The sequence below is a fragment of the Strix uralensis genome, chromosome 18 (assembly GCF_047716275.1).
Source record: "Strix uralensis isolate ZFMK-TIS-50842 chromosome 18, bStrUra1, whole genome shotgun sequence".
NCBI classification, from domain to species: domain Eukaryota; kingdom Metazoa; phylum Chordata; class Aves; order Strigiformes; family Strigidae; genus Strix; species Strix uralensis.
This window is the reverse complement of record NC_133989.1, coordinates 8,903,319-8,923,565: the sequence shown is the minus strand read 5'-3', so window position 1 is coordinate 8,923,565 and position 20,247 is coordinate 8,903,319. Positions and strand designations below refer to the sequence as shown.

At 38.3% G+C, this 20,247-nt stretch overlaps 2 protein-coding genes across 2 annotated transcripts; one reads left to right on the top strand and one right to left on the bottom strand.

Annotated features, from left to right (window-relative positions):
* Positions 1–1,766: 1,766 nt before the first annotated feature.
* DPM1 (dolichyl-phosphate mannosyltransferase subunit 1, catalytic) lies at positions 1,767–13,552 on the bottom strand. The gene is made up of 9 exons (XM_074887855.1): positions 13,432–13,552; positions 12,478–12,577; positions 10,716–10,749; positions 8,389–8,465; positions 8,239–8,264; positions 7,186–7,281; positions 5,650–5,718; positions 5,242–5,356; positions 1,767–2,152 (listed from the first exon to the last, which is right to left on the bottom strand). The coding sequence occupies exons 1-9, from the start codon at positions 13,536–13,538 to the stop codon at positions 2,048–2,050; spliced, it is 729 nt and encodes a 242-aa protein (XP_074743956.1). The 5' UTR covers positions 13,539–13,552; the 3' UTR covers positions 1,767–2,047.
* A 108-nt stretch (positions 13,553–13,660) lies between these two features.
* MOCS3 (molybdenum cofactor synthesis 3) lies at positions 13,661–16,044 on the top strand. The gene has a single exon (XM_074887854.1). It carries the CDS (start codon positions 13,682–13,684, stop codon positions 15,083–15,085), a length of 1,404 nt encoding a protein of 467 aa, XP_074743955.1. The 5' UTR covers positions 13,661–13,681; the 3' UTR covers positions 15,086–16,044.
* The last annotated feature ends 4,203 nt before the right edge of the window (positions 16,045–20,247 follow it).

Here is a 20,247-nt window from a genome sequence, read left to right as displayed (position 1 = left end):
AGAAATATTACCTGTTTATGTAAAAACTGAATATAGCCCAGTCACATTTCAAACTTTCACATACTGGAGCGTACAAGATGTGCTATGTATTATGATCCTGATCTATATAAAAGCACCTTCCTCCAAACACAATCACATAAATAGATAAATGAAGGAAATTTACCAGGTAATTTTCATAATTAAGAAGTAGTCATGCAGATTCTAAAAGCTAAACCCTAATTCACAGCAATTAGCTCATGAGTAATAAATATAATGGACTTCGGTTACATATCGTTACATAAAAGTATGAGAAAAATACAATCTTGCTAAGGCTCTATTTGTATTCTAGTAATGTAAATTTGAATGAACATCTGAAATCTCACTATAAGGTCATTAAAAACTTTGTACCTATTTTCAACTTAAAATGTTGATTTTAGCCATGAAACCTCCAAATGAAACCCATATAGATGAAACCTATTCACTGGAGATTTCAGTGGCCCTTCAGACCCAGAGATTTAATTCTGTATGTATTACTAGATCTGATTAGGCTGCACCAAATGAAACTATATATAGTTCGATGGAAAAGTAGAGGCAAATGTCACAAAATGTACAGTTAAGTCACTGTAATCCAGATACAGGTGGATTCAACACCTAGAGCTACATTTTTAAATTATTTTAAAGCAAATTAAATATGAAATGTGTGCTCTGACTACTCAGAAAAGAAAAACATCAGAATCTGTACAACTTCACTAAAGAACAAAGGAATATCTCTAAAGAAGTCCACTAGAAAGTAAGCTTTTGTTTTAAAGTTCTATTTAATTTTTGTCGCCAAGTGTGATAAGTAACTGAAATACAAATTTATCATTTATCTTCAGACTTTCTAAATTTTTTCCTAATATTAACAACTGTATCTAGCGTACTAAAGGAATGCAAACAAAAGCCAAATAGGCATAATTTTTAAGACATTTGTTGCTTCTCCTCTTACCATTAATTTTCTGATACAGATACCCAAAGAACTACCCCCCCACCCCCCCCAAATAAGGACATACTTTTCATATATATATATACACACACACACACATATATAAAGACAGAATAATGTAATCCTCCTGCTTACTCCTCCCCCCTTCACCCCAGGTGCATATTTGATTGCAAGGGCTTAATTTCCGAGTTCTGGTTATATCTAACAGTGAAACCAAAAATACTACTAATCTGTATTTCGTTCATCAGGATCTGGAACAAACACAGTTTTTACATTGAAAACTGTTACTTAACATAAGAAAAAAAAATTCAGATGTCTTTAGTGAGGTGGATTGGGTCTTCCGACACCCTAAAGTTGGGTGAGATGACATACTCGTTTTATAGATTTTAGAATGTTTAGTTTCTAAAGAAATTAGGAAAAGGGAATTCATCTGCTTCTGGACAAACACAAAATACAAAATTATTCCACACATACGATTCTCTTTCTTATCCAAAGAATATTCCTTCTTTCCAGTTTAGGAACAATTTTACACAGAACAAATCACTGTACTCATCTGTATTTCCTCTTAAACTACACAAGCTATTATCAGTTCTGGAGAAACTCTTCTATATATCTGCTTTAAGATACATATACATATGTGCTGACGAAAGAATGGGAACTAATTGGCATATGTTTAAAATACTATCTGCAAACCACAGAACAAAGATAAGATAAATACTCTACTTTTTTTTAATGTCCTTGCTTGTCTATTTCAAAGTCATCTTTAGCTTCTGCTGAATAACAATTCATTTCTAAATGCAAAAGATCATTTAGCTTTGTATTCTTTATTAAGATGTCATTATTTTTACAAAAATAGAATAGAGAATTAGTCTTTATTAGCTTTTAGTTTAACATACAGTTCATTTATTTTGAAGGAGCATTTTGGGATACAATATGTTTAGTTTATCATTGGTGGTTCATTTAATTGTTAATTTATAGCAGGTCTTCTGGTCACCACACAAATTATCAAGCTTCTACTATTATATATTAAAAACCACACAGATGTCAGAAAATGTTTTTCTAAAAAAGTTAACTTAGGATAAACTATCATGTTGTAGCAAACAAGGTCAAGAGTCCCTTTAAGAAGGAGACTATTTCGTTGCCTCCCAGTTTAGATTCTCCATAGACACGGTCCACAAATGAAATAGGAACCTGTTGAAACAAGCAAAACTATTTTTAAGGTTCAAAACCTAAATAATCAGAAATTCTGCAAACAAAAGAATGGCCTTTGAACTACAACATGTTTAGACAGGGGATTGGCTTCCCTTGTATCAGTTGTTCCTACCAGTGGCTTTAATGATGCCCCACAGCTGGGGAGCACGAAATTATTTGGTTTATCACCTTTAAGGACGATCCAAAGACATTACTCAGTGGCTGGATGATACACCAGTCAGAACAAACTTAATAGCTTAAGTACTAAAAGCCTTGGGGCTTAAAATGAACCTTCACCACTTTCCTTGTTAGCTAAATTCAATACCGTAGGAATGCAAAAATCTCCCGCTACCATGAAACAGCATTCTGCTCAGCCTCACCACTGGCTGGAAGATGAGATCTGAACGTGGCAGTTAGTGCATATTTTACAAGCAACACTTGTCTTTATCAGTCTTTGACCATTTTATAGATTATTTACAGGATTAAAAGGCATTTAAAACACTAATTTTGGTTTCCTCACTGTAGTGATCATACTGATCAGATTAATTCACTACTCAGTGTTAGGAACATACTGCTTTTCAGTAATTTGACCACGTACAAATGACATATGACAGGACATTCTGCCAACGCTGTATTAGAACATTCAAGAACTTCCATATATGTTTGAATGCAAAACAGAAATACTTCAGGGGCTAAAATAAAGAATTGCATTTGTAGAAGTCATTAAAAAATTGGCTTAATATTCTGCTGGCAGTTTCAACCAGAAATCATCTGGCAAGTGGAACACAAAAAAAACCACCACACCCTTGCATCTGTGCCAGGACAGAGGATTTCTCACAATTCTAGCACATCAGTCCATGGTAGAAGAGAACCCAGGGCAAGAAGAAGGTAAGAAGATACCTAAAAAGGCATGCAGATAGACTCAACAATGACTCTGGCTTTCTTAGTAGGGTCCCTTTGATGATCCCAGTAAGTATCCTGGCAACTACAGACAGCTGATCTACAGGGCATGGATAGAAATCACTGAAGGTGTAGTCAGTGCAGGACGTCAGAAGCGACATTTCCTGACCAGTGATGAAAGAATGGTTAGTATCTCATCTAATAGGAGGTATCCAGTCTTTCCCTTCAGTATAGGAATTAACTACCTGTGTTGTTTCTGGACTTTGCCTTCCTAGTATAAGAAGTTCTATCATTAGTCTTAAAGGAAGCATTTCCAAAAGGGTGTATTCTGTGCACTGTGGTACATTTCACACGTGGTAAAGTATGGCAAAATGAAACAGAGCTGCGTACAAGACTATACAGGTATAGCTTGTGTCAGTTCATCTCATTATCCATTTGCGCCTTTTAGACTGGCAGGTCTCAATCTTCATTTTCAACTTTGCTTAAGAAATATTTTTCCCTCACAACTGTACCTACATTCTACAACTCCATAAAAACTATTCTGCCTGCAGAGCTGCAGCACCCACAAACCAGGAACGAGATGTGCAAGTGTCACCTCTTCTGGAATCTCTGTATTGCTATTTAGAAAATTATAAAATATATAAAGATCCTAAGTATTGATCAGGAATTACTGTATCAGTGTGCTTGAAATGTAATGGAAAATTGTCCTGTCCCAGAAAGTTACAATATAGAGATGATACACAGAACAGTAAAAATACAATAGTCTTATTTATAGGTATGTGTCAGCGATCTGAACGCTGTCAAGTTTGTTACAGATATCACAACGGACATCTTAAGGACAAGGCTGAAGCAGAATAATGAAGCAGCTTTTCAGATGTTAGAGACAACTCCTCCCACGTGTGAGAAACCAAAGGAGGAGGGAAGAAGATGCTTACTTGAGAACGTAACAGATGAATCGTGGAGGATGGCCTAACTGGCCCATGTCTCAACACTGACTGGGAGACAATAGGCCTAGGGAAGACTGTCCATCAGGCTTTGAACTGTAAGACAAATATCTTATATTTGATACTATGCAACCAGTAGAGGCATGTAAATAAATGAGTGGCGGGATCAAGTAATAGGCAGAAAAAAGGTATTTGCAGCAGCAGCCTGAAGAAGTATAAGCAACCCAAGATTGCATTTTTTAAAGCCAGAGAAATATATTTTACTGTTTTAAAAATGTATAGTAAATAAAACCTCATCTCACCCTAGGTTTCAGTAGCTGGATGTATAGACAGGTGAGGATTTAATTCAGCAATATTAGAAAGCAGTACGTGAATGCAGCTGGATGCGAAGACCAAAGAAATTAGGATCAAACCCCAGCTACAGACAGTATAGTGTTGTTGCTCCGTAAGTAAGAAAGGTAGAAGAGCTTGCTTTACTGTGTGAAAATACTCTACCTGATGTTGATGGAGAAATGCAATACATTAGGTTTAGAGAGAGAAGTACCAGCCACAGAATTCTCTGACAATTCAGAGTCATGAAAATGATGATGAAGAACTGGTTCTGAGATTTGGCTGCAGAGGAAATTCCAGTGAATCATCTTTAAAGACACCAGCAAGAGCAATTCAGTGAGATACAAAAGACAGCAATCAGACTGCTGGAAATATAGGATCTAACAACTGTTTGGAGTTCTTTTTCGATGATTGTAGACAGTACATTCAAAGAGTTCAGAAAAGGAAAGTTGTGATAGCTGGAAAGTTGGAAAATACCTAGGCAATAAATGACAGAACAGAATAAATCTGAAATACAATCAGGTTGCTGGAGAAAACAAAATGATTTGAAAAGACCTAACTAGAGACGTGTGTACAATATGAAGGCCAAAAGAAAAGGCTCAGAGCAGCTTCATGGTCTATTTTGACTTCTTTCCCTCCTTTGAAGAACCTTGTAAAATTGTACGCAGCTAAAGAAGCGGCAACAGAAAGAGGGAAGGATCTGAGAAGCCTATCAGCCAGGGGAGTAACTGGAATTTCAGATCTGGTATTCACCTGGAAAAGTTGGAAAAACAGAGTTCTACATATGTAATTTCTTTATATCAATTTGACAAATCTTGCTGCTTCTTGGAAGTGCACAAAATTTCCTATGCTGCCAGTAATCTGTAGCTACATTTAAATGAAAGCACAATATACTCATCAAAACTTTTACTATACCTCTCCAATAGAATATCCTAACTGTCTAGCCCGAACAATCATCTCCATCTGGAAGACGTAGCCTTTAGAAACACATTTTTCCATTAGTTTCTGTAAGACTTCTTTTCTGTATAACCTGTAAATGATTACAAAGAAAATGAAACCTGAAGCACAATTTCTGAACCTCAGAAATCAAGACAGTGTGTAGGAATCTTAACTGTCATCACTCACTCATATCATTACTATTTTAAAAAATCTTTAACAAAGTCATAGGAACAACAATTCTTGCAATCTAGTCTACTATTTCTTACGCCCCTTCCAAACAGATTTCATAGTCCTCAGTAAAGAAGGTCTGTTCTTACTCCAGTTCCTTGTTCAGCAGTGTCTTAACTTCAAATAAACTTTATGAATTGCAAACCAAACCCATACCTGAAACTCCCTGTTAAATCTGATGCGCCTGGTCTCAGCAAAACCTGAGTTAGAAAATTGGCACCACGACTGTGAAAGAAAACATGAATGTCAAAATTGCTCAGTACACAATTCTGAAAGATCAAGCAAAATTTCTAGAAAATAAGTAAATATCATCCTACTAGCAAAAAAGAGAAACCTTTTATTGCTTAATATGAAACAATTGTATTTCTAATGTTTTCACTGCTAGATTTGACTAATAAGTCACAGAATCATAGAATCTTGAAATCAAAACCCAGCATTTTTTCAAATGTAGATGATTAGTAGATTACTGAACTTCTCTATGAAGGAGAAAATAATGATTTTTAGAAATCAGGTTTACAGTCTGGTTCTTTATGGTAGGACCATCGGTACAACTACACACTAATACAATACAAAAAGAAATTTTACAACAATCAAACCAACATTTTTCTTCTAACATTCACTGTAAGCGGAGGATAAAAACGCTTCCTGGACAAATGTGAGATCTGGATTTAGAAAAATCAAGGTTCAGTTTTGGTTTACACTGCTTTTATAGTATGATGAGGATAAGCTCTACTGATGAAAAATATTGCGAAACCAAAAAAGCCAGTCATTAGCATCTTGCTGAGGGCTGTATTACACACTGGTAAGATGTGCAAGTCCTTCACTTGTCCAGTACGATGGAAAAAGATTCCTTTGTAATGTCTACTTAGCTCTTCTTTATTGGGGTGTGTATTTTATTTAGATTCACAAAAAGATGAGCACTTATTCCAGTCATTAAAAACCATGAGAAATCCAAATACAGCCCCTGTGATACCACCTCCAGATCAGACTGGTAACACAGCTTCTTTTTACAGTAACATATAAGTCAGCTATAAATAGGCTTATGCCTATTATCTTAAATCAGGTGTAAGAAAGACTATGCAGAAATTTGTCAATTACCTCCTTAAAAATCTCTAAATCCCTGTAAACCTGAGATGCCAGCCTCTATATGTTTATATGACCTTGACAGAATTTTCCTCTTTGCTTTTGGGTGAAACCTCTCCCTAGTGTTCACTGTAACTGTTTTCCAGTAAGGTGTAAGTAATGATTTATTGACATTGATCGTGCCAGATAATTTTTAACTTATGACAAATCAGAGTGTCAACAGAGGGGTTTAGCAAGTGATTTACTGTTTAGGGAAAGGACCGTTACAGCCATTAAAGCTAACTAACATCTTTTAAACTTGACAAAAGTGTCAGTCCCAGCTCATTCTTTGGATAAGGAAGCTGAAAGACTGTCCCAACCTGATGTTATGCAGATTTGTCCACTGTTCCAACTCATTTCTCAAGCTCAGTCATATCATTACATTCTTTCTTGGTGGGTTTTAACCAAAGAATATGCAAATCATGCATGTTTCTATTATTAATTATAATTTTGCAGTACCCAGTACTATCGACTAAAGACTCAATTCAGCTCATACAGATTGCGTTGAGCACTTGGAATTATTATTTCTAAATAAGAAATTTAAGTGTAAATATCTAGAAAAATACTAACCTGATTAATTTTCTTTTCAAATCCCAGCCATATACTCCTCCATTTCCTTTATATCTTGTTCCAGATACAATATCAAAATTGCCTTCTTTCTGCTTTCTGTAAGCAATTGGGTTTATCAGAAAAACAGGAGGAATATTTCTATGAAGGTAGTACAAACTTCAAAATAAGAACAATCACTTTTAGCACAAAAATCTGTGTTTTTACAAACCTTTGAAAAAATAAGCAGAGAAGAGGAAAGCGATAGTTACGGTGCTAATAAGCATTATGCATTTAAAAATCTGTTAATTGTTCTCTTATAAAGAGCTTCTTCAGGGAATCTTATGATTATCTTTTACCAACTATGTCACAATCTCATAGACTACTTCATAAATAATTTATAAAGACCGACTTATGCATTTTTAAAGCCTCTCTCTAGTACAAAAGACAGAATGATTTTAAATACAGATTTAAATATTTAAGTTACACAAACCCATAGCAAGGAAAAAAAAAGCCTGGAACTATCCTTAGTGCATACCATGCCTGACTGCTGCAAAACATTATCTAAAATCTTAGGCCTCGAGTACTACTAAGCAAGAAAGTTGACAATTACACCGACTGCTACCCTTTGCCTCCAACATAATGCCTGTTGACCATTTCTCACAAATTGAAATGTTCCAGGGAGGTAGGCAAAAGGGAGAGAAGTATTTCATCAATAGTTGAGGACATGGTCCACTATTCAATATCCCTACATGCACACATGATGAAATGATTAGAAGATGACATTTATAGATACCTTCTTCAAAGCTCAACAGCCACTACAAAGAAGGGAAGTACTTCGCCACACGTGCTCTCTGTTACTTTAAACTTGGGGATTTTTGCTCCTGTTAGGAACTAATTATTCTTCTGGATGATTCTGGGACAAATCTAATGAGGTCAATCCTTTTGTTTGAATTCTTGCCTTGCCAATTTTCTTACTACAGCTAGATAGCTATACAAGAGTATAAAGGTTCCAAGTATTACTACACAACAATAAATGTTCAGAAGTCATTCTCTCACGCTACAATCAGCACTTACCTGATAAACTCTGGAATAAATTTGGGCTGAAATGGAAGGAAAACAGATCAGAAAAGAGACAGGGGTGAGGGTAAAAAAAAAAAAAAAAAAAAATCAATGAAAATTTAACTATAACAGATTAAAACCACAGTGCATAAAATAGAGACTTACATGGTGAGAGAGGTCAGCATCCATAATCACAATAAAATTCCCAGTGGCATGCTTCATTCCATGAATATAAGCGGTGCCTGATGAAAACAGTACAGAAATAACTTCCATCACAATTTTAACACATGCAGTCTTCTAGCCACAGTCTTCATTTATTTTCTAAAATCTCTACTAGAAAAGGATCCACTAAAAACTAGAATTTATTTTAAAGTGATGTATCAGTGATCAAACATTAAAATTATTTCTCCTTTTCCCTACAATTTCAGCACTAGATTTTATAAATATAAAACCCTGGTAAACCTTACTGCACTAGAAATGCACAGAGAAACATGACTTGGTAAGTGGGTCACTATTTGAAATATCATTTTCAGAAATGCCATAGGCACTTAGGAGCCACAGAAAACTGAAAATAGGGCATAAACAACAAAATAATCACTGATAGTTAAAACAACCTAATTTCTAGACTCAACTTTTACTATTAGTGGAATATAGATTATGGTTTGTCCTCCCCGACACCATGAACCACATTCCGATACCTAATCTTAAGATAGCCTTTTTTTTTTTCTCCTTACTTTAGACTTTGTTGCATTTTATTCATTCTGTATGAACATCCAGCTATCCTGGTAAGAGCTGGAACAAGTTTTGCTATTACAGTTTTCCTCAACAGTGCAAATTCCTGATCCAAGTCATATTGTTCAAAGATGGCACTGCTTCCAAGGGCAGTACAGCAGCACAACAGAGATTAAGAACTGGCATATACTCTTCACTGATCCAAATTACTCTTGAGCCTTTCTGTTAACTTCACAAGGAATAGATAAAACTGAGGACAAAAGTCTCTCAACTGGTATCCTTAGCAGGCACTTTCACAGGAAACTAAACTCCTGGTTAATGAACAACCTGTCTTTCTTTTTCCATGTTTGCAAAGTTACACAGTAGGAGTGCCACAGATTTGTATACTGTACATGATCAGTAGATATGGTACACAAAAAATTTAAATTCAGTCAGTTCTAATCCATAATACTGGTCAAATTAGGACAAAGGATGAAAAAGGCAGCAAACAAAAATAAAAGATATGTATGTAAGCTTTTTGGAGTTTCTTACGTAAATGAGAGATGTAGAAAAAAGTATAGAAAGGTGAATTTAAATAGACAATTCAATATCAAAATTAGAATTTTATTTTTGTTCAGTGGACTGGAGAAATTAGCTGCAGTACTCAGTACACAAGACACCCCAAATGTTTTACCAGCACATGGAAGTGGGGGGTTGCCAAGACATTTAGCAAGAAAGGCAGATACCAATTAACAATAAATCAAACAAGGTATTGCACTTTATCATTTTCTCCATTCCTATTATAAGAGAGGAGGGATAAGGATACAATATGAGTCTTAACAGATGAAAATATCTCCACTTCATTTTAGGACAGCTTCCATACTACAAGTTTTAAGGTCATTTATAACTTCCTAGGATATCTGCCTTTTTTTTTTTAAAGCAAATAATTACAAACTTGATTTACATATTCTGTGAAATATGGCATCAAAGATATAAAATTGCAGTCCTGCATCATTTCCTGCAGATTTTAATGATCAATGTCAGTGGTACAAGATTGGCTCCCGAATTCGTGAGATTTCTGAAACACTAGTAACTTTTGCAGCGTACTTCAAAACCTTCAATACACATGTTAGTTAACAGGCGAGACAATACTTTAGCAGTTTGAGTGCTGAACATGTCAGATGTATTTTTATTTAACTATAGTCATAATTCACACTGAAATGGGTTAATGGTGAAGAGGTCTGTCCAAATACATGTCAGAAAAACATCCCAGCCTTCTCTAGAGATTACACAAACTGTTGTCCAATTTTTGAAGCATCCTGCACACGGGTAGATTGCACAGAAAGAACCACTGCCCCCTCTGGATCAGTGGGTTCCGCACATATACAGCGGCTACTCTGAGAAAAAAATGCAACTTCTTACAAACCTAGACCCCTCATTCTGTAATCAGTGAATGCCGTATGAGAGGCAGAGAAGCAGCACGTTAGCAGGAAAACACAGTTATATAGAATTTCAGCAACCACAGTTTTCAGGTTTGAGGTTCTGAGGAACTTGTTACAAATACTCTGTGATTTTTACCAGCTGCTCTGAAGAAAATTAACTCTATCCCAGCCAAAACCAGCATAGGTTTTTAAGCTTGTTCGCTTACAAAAAACTTGATGAAAACATCTCTTTCTGGTTTTGGGCTTTACTGTGATTTTTTTCTGGAGCTTTACACACTAGAATCAATCAAAAAACACAGCAGATTTTTTTAGCACTAACCAGAGTTAATAAGGACTTACCGAGGCCCAACTTTCTTGCTCTGGGTCTTAGAAGCTGCAGAATATATTAAAATATACATCTATTACTTGAAGTACAGTTTTTAATTAATTTTAGTGACACCTTAAAATTCACTGTTTTCAAGGTATAAACATATTTTAAAATTTACTTGTCATTCTTCAAAATCTAGATAATACAGAAAAATACGTTTATCTGTCAAAATAACGGAGAAACAAATCATTATATTAAAGAGGTATTTGATCAGGTCATATTTAAAAACAAACCCCTTTGAGCTTTACTGAGTAGTTCTGCAGGAAAAAACAAAATTAAAAGCACCATCTTAGTAACTAAAGGATTTCTTCAAATTCTGCTATCTGAAATACATTTATAAATCTGAACAACAGTCTCCCCAGCACAATTACTTTTAAGGAATGACAAACACTGAGTATTTTAGCAAGTTTCCCCAAAGTGATTTAGCATACTTTTAGTACTGAATATAAATGTCAAGATTTTAATGTGCATACAGATCTAACCCATGAATAATGACCACATAACAATAATGTTAATCTTTCAGAATATGAGTGACCAAGCTTTAGACCTGTGCCAAGTATCCTCAGCTCCTGCAGGGCCATACGAAGAGCAGGGGGAGAAGGGGGCACCACCACTAGCAAAAGAGGAATCTAACTTTTAGATCATCATGACAGTAATTTAACTTTCAACTCTTCCTGAAGTGCCTTTGATACAAGTCAGCATTTGGGGAGGGCAGATATTTAAGCAGTCATCTAAACACACTTCAGAAACAAATTTTAAATCTGACTTTTAAATCTTAGCTAATTTTGATGCAGTATCTGGGAGGCCATAAGTACTGTAATTCAGAGGACGTGGATATGACAGAGTTTGTAATCATTAGTGCTTCTGCCAACTTGTTATTTCACTTTCTGGGTCTTTTTCCCATAGATTTTTTTTTCCTTTAATAAATAGTTAAATTTGAACATATAAAAAGAAAAATCACTTTGATTTCTCATCTACTTCCTTGAACATGTTGGCCTCTCATTAAGTCAACTCCATACCACGTTCAGTAAGCATAATGTAGTAAGCGAGAAGCCCCATGGAGTTATTTGGGTGACGACTCCTAAGCACAAATCAGAACAATGATTTTGCTCAGGAAACAAAGAAAAGAATTTCAGGTAAAAAAACAACAAAACAAAACCAAGCAGCAAACAACGAAAATTGACCTAATGAGAAATCACAGCTGATTTACATTTCTGCAGTAATACAAATGTGAGCTGATGGTGATGCCTCCATGTAATTCCACTCAAGCGTAATATAGTAAAAAGAAGAAAAAAGTCCTTTTATTGAGGAATGCAACTACAGATTAAAAATAAATCACAAGACCAGACTAGCTTTCATCTCTTCAATTTCCCTATTACTGCAGTCACTTAAAATGAAATTAGTTTATCCAAACCTCATCTCTCCCTCAGGCTAACAAACTACACTAACAACCACTGTTCATTACTCAATAGCACACAGCAATGCAGAAAGCACTGAAAACATTTTTCAAATATTAACTCACGATTCTACATATTAGTTCATAATGCTGCTAAGCAGCTGCATGACTATTGTAATTTTACATTTGTCTAAAGTGGTGCACAAAACTTAAATAACTTGTTTAATGATGTAAAGAAAGTGCAAAATCCAGGGACTCTGTTCCAGTTTTTCTAAGGACTTCAAGTACCTTCCAATACAATAAAAATGAAAAAACAAGCAACAAAACATACAACTCACTATTTTATCTGATCCATATATCTTTTGCAATTGTTCAGCAATTTCCTGTGTCCCATCTGGGCTTCCATCATCTATGATGATAATTTCAAAATTGTTTCCACTGAAATGAAAATTTTTAAATGAACAAATGGAAAACCCAGTTTCACTACCTATGTCATTTTGAAAGGCACGAACCTGAAGAACAGGATACAAAGTGATGTTCTGACAGTTAGCAATACATGCTATAGTTATTCTCATAGCTGTAAGACTACGCTTGTAGGGATAAAACGTGACTCAATGTCACCGCTTCACAGCCCCCGGCAGGAACACCAACCTCATCATTATCCAGCGTTACCACAGCATTCAGTTCTAGCCTTGTGACTGTGAAAGATGAAAATCTAAAACCACCTTTGTGCTTTCAGCTGGCAATGCTTTCTCTAGGAGTTGGTGCAGAACTGACTAGAGCACATGCGAGACCTCTGATGAGACTAATTTGGTTCCCCTAATTAACCTCGGGGAAGAGCTGCACTCTTCACTGCGGGTTAGGTCCACTCGGCTACGCACCCTCCATCACTGGTGAGAAGCGTTATATGCTTCACAGCACGGGTAACGTTACTGCCTTGTTAAATTCAGACGTCACTTTGTAGATGTTACGTATTTCCGAGCTCTACCGATGGCTGTTAGCAACTTCTCCATCACAGCTCACACCGAGCGTTTAGCCCGCTCCGAGCCCGTTCCGTACCAGCTGGCAGCTCCGCCCGAGGGGGCACTTTCGGTCCGTGCTCATCCACCACCTTTTCTCTACACCTCCGAGAGCTGCCTCCCCTCGCAAAGGGGCCGCCGGTTCCCTCCCTCCCTCCGAGCGGCGGCCCGCGGCCGGCCCAGGCGGATGGACAGAGCTCAACCCCAGCCCGCTCAGGGACCCCGGAGCCCTCGCCCCCCGGCCCCAACACCCCCTCCCGCCGCGGCCAGTACCTCTCCTGGAAGGTGCGCGCCAGGAGCCAGACGACGAGGGGTAGGTTCTCCCGCTCATTGTAGGTGGGCAGCAGCACCGAGAACTTGTCGGCGCCGCCGGCCGCCATGTCGGCGCGCTGACGCACGCGGAAGGGGCGGGGACGCGCCGCAGCCAATCAGCGCCCGCGGTGCGGCCGGAACCGCCGGAGCGCGGGGGGCAGCCGGCCGGAAGCGGAAGTGACGCGCGGTCTCGTGCTCTGTCCCCTCGGCCATGGCGGGTGGCGGGGAGGCGGCGCGGTTGTGCGCTGAGATCAGCCAGCGGGAGCAGGAGCTGCGCGGCTTACGCGAGCGGCTGGCCGCCGTCCTGGCGGGAGGGGCTGCGGGCGACGGTGGGGCCGTCGAGGAGTGTGCCGCCCCCTTCCCTGGCGAGCTCCCCCCTCTGCCCGCGCAGGCCTCTCTGAGCCCGGCCGACATCCTGCGGTACAGCCGGCAGCTGGTGCTGCCTGAGCTGGGCGTGCGGGGGCAGCTGCTCCTGGCCCGCTCCTCCGTGCTAGTGGTGGGCTGCGGCGGCCTGGGCTGTCCCCTGGCCCAGTACCTGGCAGCCGCCGGTGTCGGCCGCCTAGGCCTGGTGGATCATGACGTGGTGGAGACGAGCAACCTGCACCGGCAGGTGCTGCACGGGGAGGCCCGCCGAGGGTTCCCCAAGGCCGTATCTGCCGCCGCAGCCCTGCGGCTGCTGAACTCCACGGTGCAGTACGTGCCCTACTGCGGCGCCCTGAGCCCTCGCACTGCCCTAGAGCTGGTGCGGCAGTACGACGTCATCGCCGACTGCTCTGACAACGTCCCCACCAGGTACTTGGTGAATGATGCCTGTGTCCTGGCTGGGAAACCCCTGGTGTCTGGCAGTGCCCTCCGGCTGGAGGGGCAGCTGGTTGTGTACAACTACCAGGGAGGACCCTGCTACAGGTGTCTCTTCCCCAAGCCCCCTCCGCCAGAGACGGTGACTAACTGTGCAGATGGAGGAGTGCTGGGTGTTGTGCCAGGCATCATGGGGTGCATCCAGGCCTTGGAAGTGCTGAAGATCGCTTCAGGAATGGGTTCCTCCTTCAGTCAGTTCATGCTGATGTTTGATGCCCATGAAGGGAGATTTCGCAACATCAAGTTAAGACCAAAGAAACCAGACTGTGCTGTTTGTGGTGACAATCCATCTGTCACCTGCCTACAGGATTATGAAGCATTTTGTGGTTCTTCTGCAACAGACAAGTGTAGGACTTTACATCTGCTGTCCAGTAAAGACAGGATATCTGTTGAGGAATACAAAAAACTGTTGGATGAGCAAGTTCCTCATGTATTGTTAGATGTCCGTCCGCAGGTAGAAGTGGATATCTGTCGCCTGGTACATGCCATCCATGTTCCTTTGAGTAAATTAGAAGAAAAAGATGAAGAGTATCTGGAATATTTAGAAAAAAGAATTTATGAAGAAAAACAGAGAACTAATGGCCAGACATCTTTTCCTGTATATGTTGTTTGCAAATTAGGAAATGATTCTCAAAAGGCTGTAAGAATTCTGCAAGAGTTACCTGTCAAAGAATTTGGTTCTGTGTTAGCTAAGGATATTAAAGGAGGGCTCATGGCTTGGGCCAGTAAAATTGACCCAACGTTTCCTCAGTATTAGAAATACAAATGGTGAAAAAAAGACAAATTTTCATAGTAAATTCCGTAGAGTTTCATCTCTGTGTAAGGACTGTATCATGTGAATAGAACAGGAGATAGAAATACCATGTTGCTTTTTTTAATGGTAATTTTTTTAAAAAAAATTATGTATTTTTGTAGATGTCTCATTATTTTTATAAAAAGGTGAAACTATCCATGGAAATGGAAAGAAATGTGTTTCTTGGTTTAATAGTCAAAACTTGGAATAATTACTTGTGCATGTGATGATTGAGGACGACTCCTGATTAATAATTGTAACCTGGAAAATGACAAAGCACAGGAGTCAAGTATTGAAAGTTTTTACTCATTCTCCTAACTGCCTAACAAATTGAAATAGTGCATGCAGTGATTAAAAAAACCCCTAACTGTTAATGTGTAGCTGGTCAGAAGCACTGTTAAACCTACCACAGGGAATTGCCAAGACAGTGCTGGCAAGACTGTTTTGGTCAGCATCTTTTAGTTCTCTGCAGAAGCATTGTGTATTTATGAAAGAGAAGTGCTCGCTGCAAATAACAGCACCTGCAGCAAGGGTGTTCACTTCCAGAGCCATCCATCCTCATTTGCTGGCTGTCAAAAAAGTGTATCCTCCCACTTGTATAGAGAAACTGAGGTTAAATGTTGATAAGACATAAGTTTGAGCCTGTAAATCATACAGAAAATGCTTTTGTGAGGGCTTAGAAGATTTCAAAGACTGAGAGATGAAGAGGAGGTGAGAGAGAAAAAAATAGATACGTGGCCTCCCTTCTGCAAACACAAAGACATATTTCATAAGCTTTCTCCCTGTTTGTTGTGGTAGTTGCATATATCTCCAGTTGTACTGCATGACTTTGTTAACTGGCATAAAGAGCGACGCATATCTAAAAAATTCTTGTAGATGAACTGAATGAAAAGAAAGAGAAATAAATAGCTTCTCAACAGAGAGCTGCCTGAGTCCTCATCACTTAAGCATAGTAATTATCTTCTTGCTGTATTAATTAAGGTATGGATTTCCTTTACTTCCCGAGGAGGAAAAAAACACCTGTCATGACTAATCTTCACATTATACAGGGGGAAAAAAAAAAGAATAGTACCATTATAATTAGTAGTCAAAAAGGCATGTTTTAGTAAAATAAATTTGAGAACATCCACACCGCCTACTTTATTATAACATGCCGTGGATTCTCGCAATAATAATCTTAGTCTCTTGTGAAGGAAACTGTGTGAATTTGTAAATAGAGAGTCATATCTCTCGCAATTTAGAGGACAGCAAAAACGTTGAAGGCCATGTCTTACAGTAAGCATTAGTGCTTTGTGGTGTGCAGTGGGAGAGTCCTCAGGCAGGACCTTTTTAAGATGGGTGGCAGAGGCTTGGTCAGTCAGAACATCTGGCTTCTGGTGGGTTCCAGCTTTTGGGAATTAGAACCAGAAGGATTTGTTTGAAATGCCTGACCTATGTTTTCATTTGTCTTTCTTTACTGTGATGTCAAGAAAAGATCACAGTAGCCATAATTGTCTAATATCCAACCTTCCAGTGCTAAACAACGGGTGGTGTGTCACATACCCGCCTGACCTGAGCAAGTGATTCCTTTTCAGTCATCCAAAGCAAGGTGAACCTAGGGACTTGGGGAGAAGGGAAGGACTTTTTGATTCTAAATCTGAGTGCTGCTTCCAGTGGATAGAAATCATGTGTAAAGTCTTTTCCCTTGTTGCAAGATTTTAGCAGCAGATGTATGCAAATTCTGTGAAAGAAAAAGGAGGTGACATTAAAACCTGTGGTGTTTGGTGGAGGGGTTTTTGTAGCGAATTTATAACTGTGTTTCTTATAGCACATTTCCAAGCAGGAAACCAGACTGTGAGCCTGTGTGCTGTATAGAGAATAATGAACACCTCAAGGATCTGGAGAACTCTGTGAAAAAACAGTGATAAAGATGAATGAAAATGGACCAAACCCATAGAATAATACCAGAACTAGCAAAAAAAAAAAAATGCATCAAGTCAGGCTGACAAGAGACAAACTTTCAAGGATCTTTTCTATTAAAATAGCTTTTTGCAAAGACCATTCTTGCCAATCTGTGGAAACTAAGGTCCAAAGTTCTTACAGGAGTACAGCATCTGCAATACATCTGTTATTTTTGCATAGAGTTCTGTGCAAAAGTAATTGGGACATACAATATAGAGTTGGTTATTCTGGAAAGAACTAGTGGCTCAGTTCTGATCTCAAGGGAGTATGCAAAATGTAGGTTTCTTTGGAAAAAAAAAAGTGTTCTCTTCCTTGACTTAGGATAGCAATTAAATTCTCAGCAAATATGAAAACATCTGCCTTGCATCTTAACCAAAGATGGGGTCCGTAATGCTTGTCAAAAATTCATTTTTTACATGCTGGAGATTATTTTATTTTATTTTATTTTATTTTATTTTATTTTATTTTATTTTATTTTATTTTATTTTATTTTATTTTATTTTATTTAAGTTTAATTTCATTTTTTTCCCCATTGGCTTGCTGAAGTGATACACAAATCTTCCTGTAAATACAGTTCTCACACAGTGCTGGTCTCTTTGGAGATAGGCTGATAAATCAAGTTATAGAATAATAACTAAGCCAAAACTGTTCTTATTATTGGAAATGTATCTTTTGTTTTGACTTGTTTTATTTCTTGAACTCTATAAAACATGTAGTGGTTTCCCTGTTCACCAGGAAATATAATAACAGAACTCTACTTAGAAATTCTAAGAGAAGCAATAAAACCGTATTATTTTGTATTGCTGCCAAAGCACTGTCTAAATATTGGTACATGTTGACATTGTGAATGAAGACAAGCTGCTTTATTCAAGGAGATTATAGTGTAGTTGGTCTCAGATGTGTTGTCAGAAGGGATAAGGTCAGAGTGTATTTTTCTGTTTGTCCTTCACTCTTGATGTCATGAGGTTCCTTTTTGCTTGTTTGGTTATATTCTCTTTTAAATGGCTTGCTAGAATTTGGCACAGGAGCTAAACAGGAAACAGCTTCCTGTTAGAGGTTTAGGATAATAGAAAGTGGCTGCAGCATTTATTCTGAATTGCTGCATTTTAATGTCTCCCAGATGTAGGTCTATGGGATAGTCTCATGGTTCAGGCACAGCGTTAAATATCTAAACTAGTTTTGTCCTGAGAGATGGTTATTGTTTTAAGGCAAGGCAAATCAAGCTGGTCTAGATTTCAGGAAAGTCTAAAAGGTGTCTACACACAAGGTACTAATGTTCCTTGATAAGCTAAAGTTCTCCTTATTTTGGTGGTAGGAGTTTCTCTTATCTCAAAACTCCAATACATTCAGCACTGACTTACTATCAAAATGTATGATTTCAAAGAAATCCCCCAACAATTAACTGAACTATTTGTAGACAAATGTATAAGGGACATGTCCAAAACTTGTTCTCCAAGTTCATACACCAGAATTTCAGATACGTGAGCATCTTTGTTATTATCCTATTTGTAAGCATAATTTCTAACAAAAAATTTAGTGTTCAAAACAAAAGTATGCAAGCACAAGTTTGTCTTTTTTAAAATATGAAAGGTCTAAGCTGTCCTTTGTAAAACTACATCAGGAAAAAAAAATTTTAAGGATGTTTGCTAGGTGGCACTGCAAGTTAATAAACCAAATCATTCTCTAGGTTACAAGATGCAATTCAACCTTAGCAAGAGCTGAGATTCACTTGTAAAAATGCATTGTTGTACAGTTCTTTTGAAAAAAGACCGGGGAAATAGAATAAAATGGAGCAGGGCAATTGAGTAGCAGTGGAGAGTCTGGCAGACCTCTCGGTTCATGGGTATAAATCAAAAGGAGAGGTCTGGGGAAGGTCTTGGCACTTGCATCAGTTTGAATGCTTGTGATTTTCATTGAAATCCAGGTGCTGGTCAAAATATAGAAATGAAAAGGTGGTGTGTTTGTTATTTCCTGCAGTAGACTTATCGCAGTATTACATATGGATTGGCTTAAAGCATGTCCTGGTTAATTAGGTGAGTTGTTCCTGAAACTGAGTCATTCTATCACTGGAGATTAAAGACTTGCTTATCACTGTATATTTTAGAAAAGGTTGAGTCATTACAGTGTTAGAACGAACTTTCTTGGTGTCACTTGATTTATGCGTGTCTCTGACTTACTAGCTCGGTGTTTGGAGCAGAATTAAAAAACCTGAGAGAGGAGCAGCGGGTACTGTAATGTTTTGATAAAATTGCCAGCTGGGTTCAGCCAGTGTGTGTGCAGGCCAGGGCAGAGTTTCTCAGCTGGTCATGTGTACAATTCTAACGGCCTCTAAGACATCAGATGATCTTTATAGTGGCTGGGGAAACAAGTGCACATGTTCCAGTGCATTTGAACAAAATGCAGCAAGATAGTTTAACATTATTGGAAAAAAAACCCAAAACCTACTGTTGAGATTCCCTTCACCCCAAAGCAACTGATTTCTCCAAAAGATACCAGACTTCTTCTTTTGCCTGGATATAATTGTGTCTGTGACTTGGTAGTAACAGGAAGGCAAGTGTTGAACTCTTCAGGAGAAAAGATTTTTGTTCATGCAGAGAAAAGGTTATAAAGAGTTTACTAATGCTTAGGTGCCAGATGTGAAAAAAAAAAAAATTACTTGCAAGCTAAAGATACTAATATTTTTTACGTCAGGTATTTCTTTTAATAGAACTTTTAGAAAGTTCCTTTAAAATCTAGGAATATAACCAATAGCTGTCCATGATTTAAATCTTTGTAAGAGTTAATTGCTACTACATTTACTCTGATTCACTGGTCGAATTCATGCTGACCACTTTAATTGTGTCGAAAGTTTAGTTCTAATGACATTCTTACAGAATCTGTGTTGTAAGACTGCTGAAGTCATTGATTGCTGTTTTATTCTTTTTACAAGATTTTAATCTGCAGCTCCTCTCCTGGGGCCTGCTGGTGTCAGTGGGAAAGTTATGATATACTTGAAAGAGCTGTGGATCGGAATGTAACAGAGATTTGCTCTCTTCTGCAGTAAGAGTACGTTCAGCCCCAGCATTCCTTCCTGTGTGACACTGAAAGCTTTTGCCTTTTATTCCCATGTAATGACCTAATACTAATGAAAGGTGGCAGCTGTTTCTTGCTGGAGAAGGCAAATGTATTGACCTACAGCAGGTCAC

Coding starts and splice junctions, on each gene's coding strand:
- DPM1 (XM_074887855.1), bottom strand. CDS start 13,538: ATGGCGGCCGGCGGCGCCGACAAGTTCTCGGTGCTGCTGCCCACCTAC. Junction 7,282..8,238: donor TTTATTCCAGAGTTTATCAG/GTAAGTGCTGAT, acceptor AATTGCTTACAG/AAAGCAGAAAGAAGGCAATT. Junction 5,719..7,185: donor TTGAAAAGAAAATTAATCAG/GTTAGTATTTTT, acceptor TTTCTTTCACAG/TCGTGGTGCCAATTTTCTAA.
- MOCS3 (XM_074887854.1), top strand. CDS start 13,682: ATGGCGGGTGGCGGGGAGGCGGCGCGGTTGTGCGCTGAGATCAGCCAG.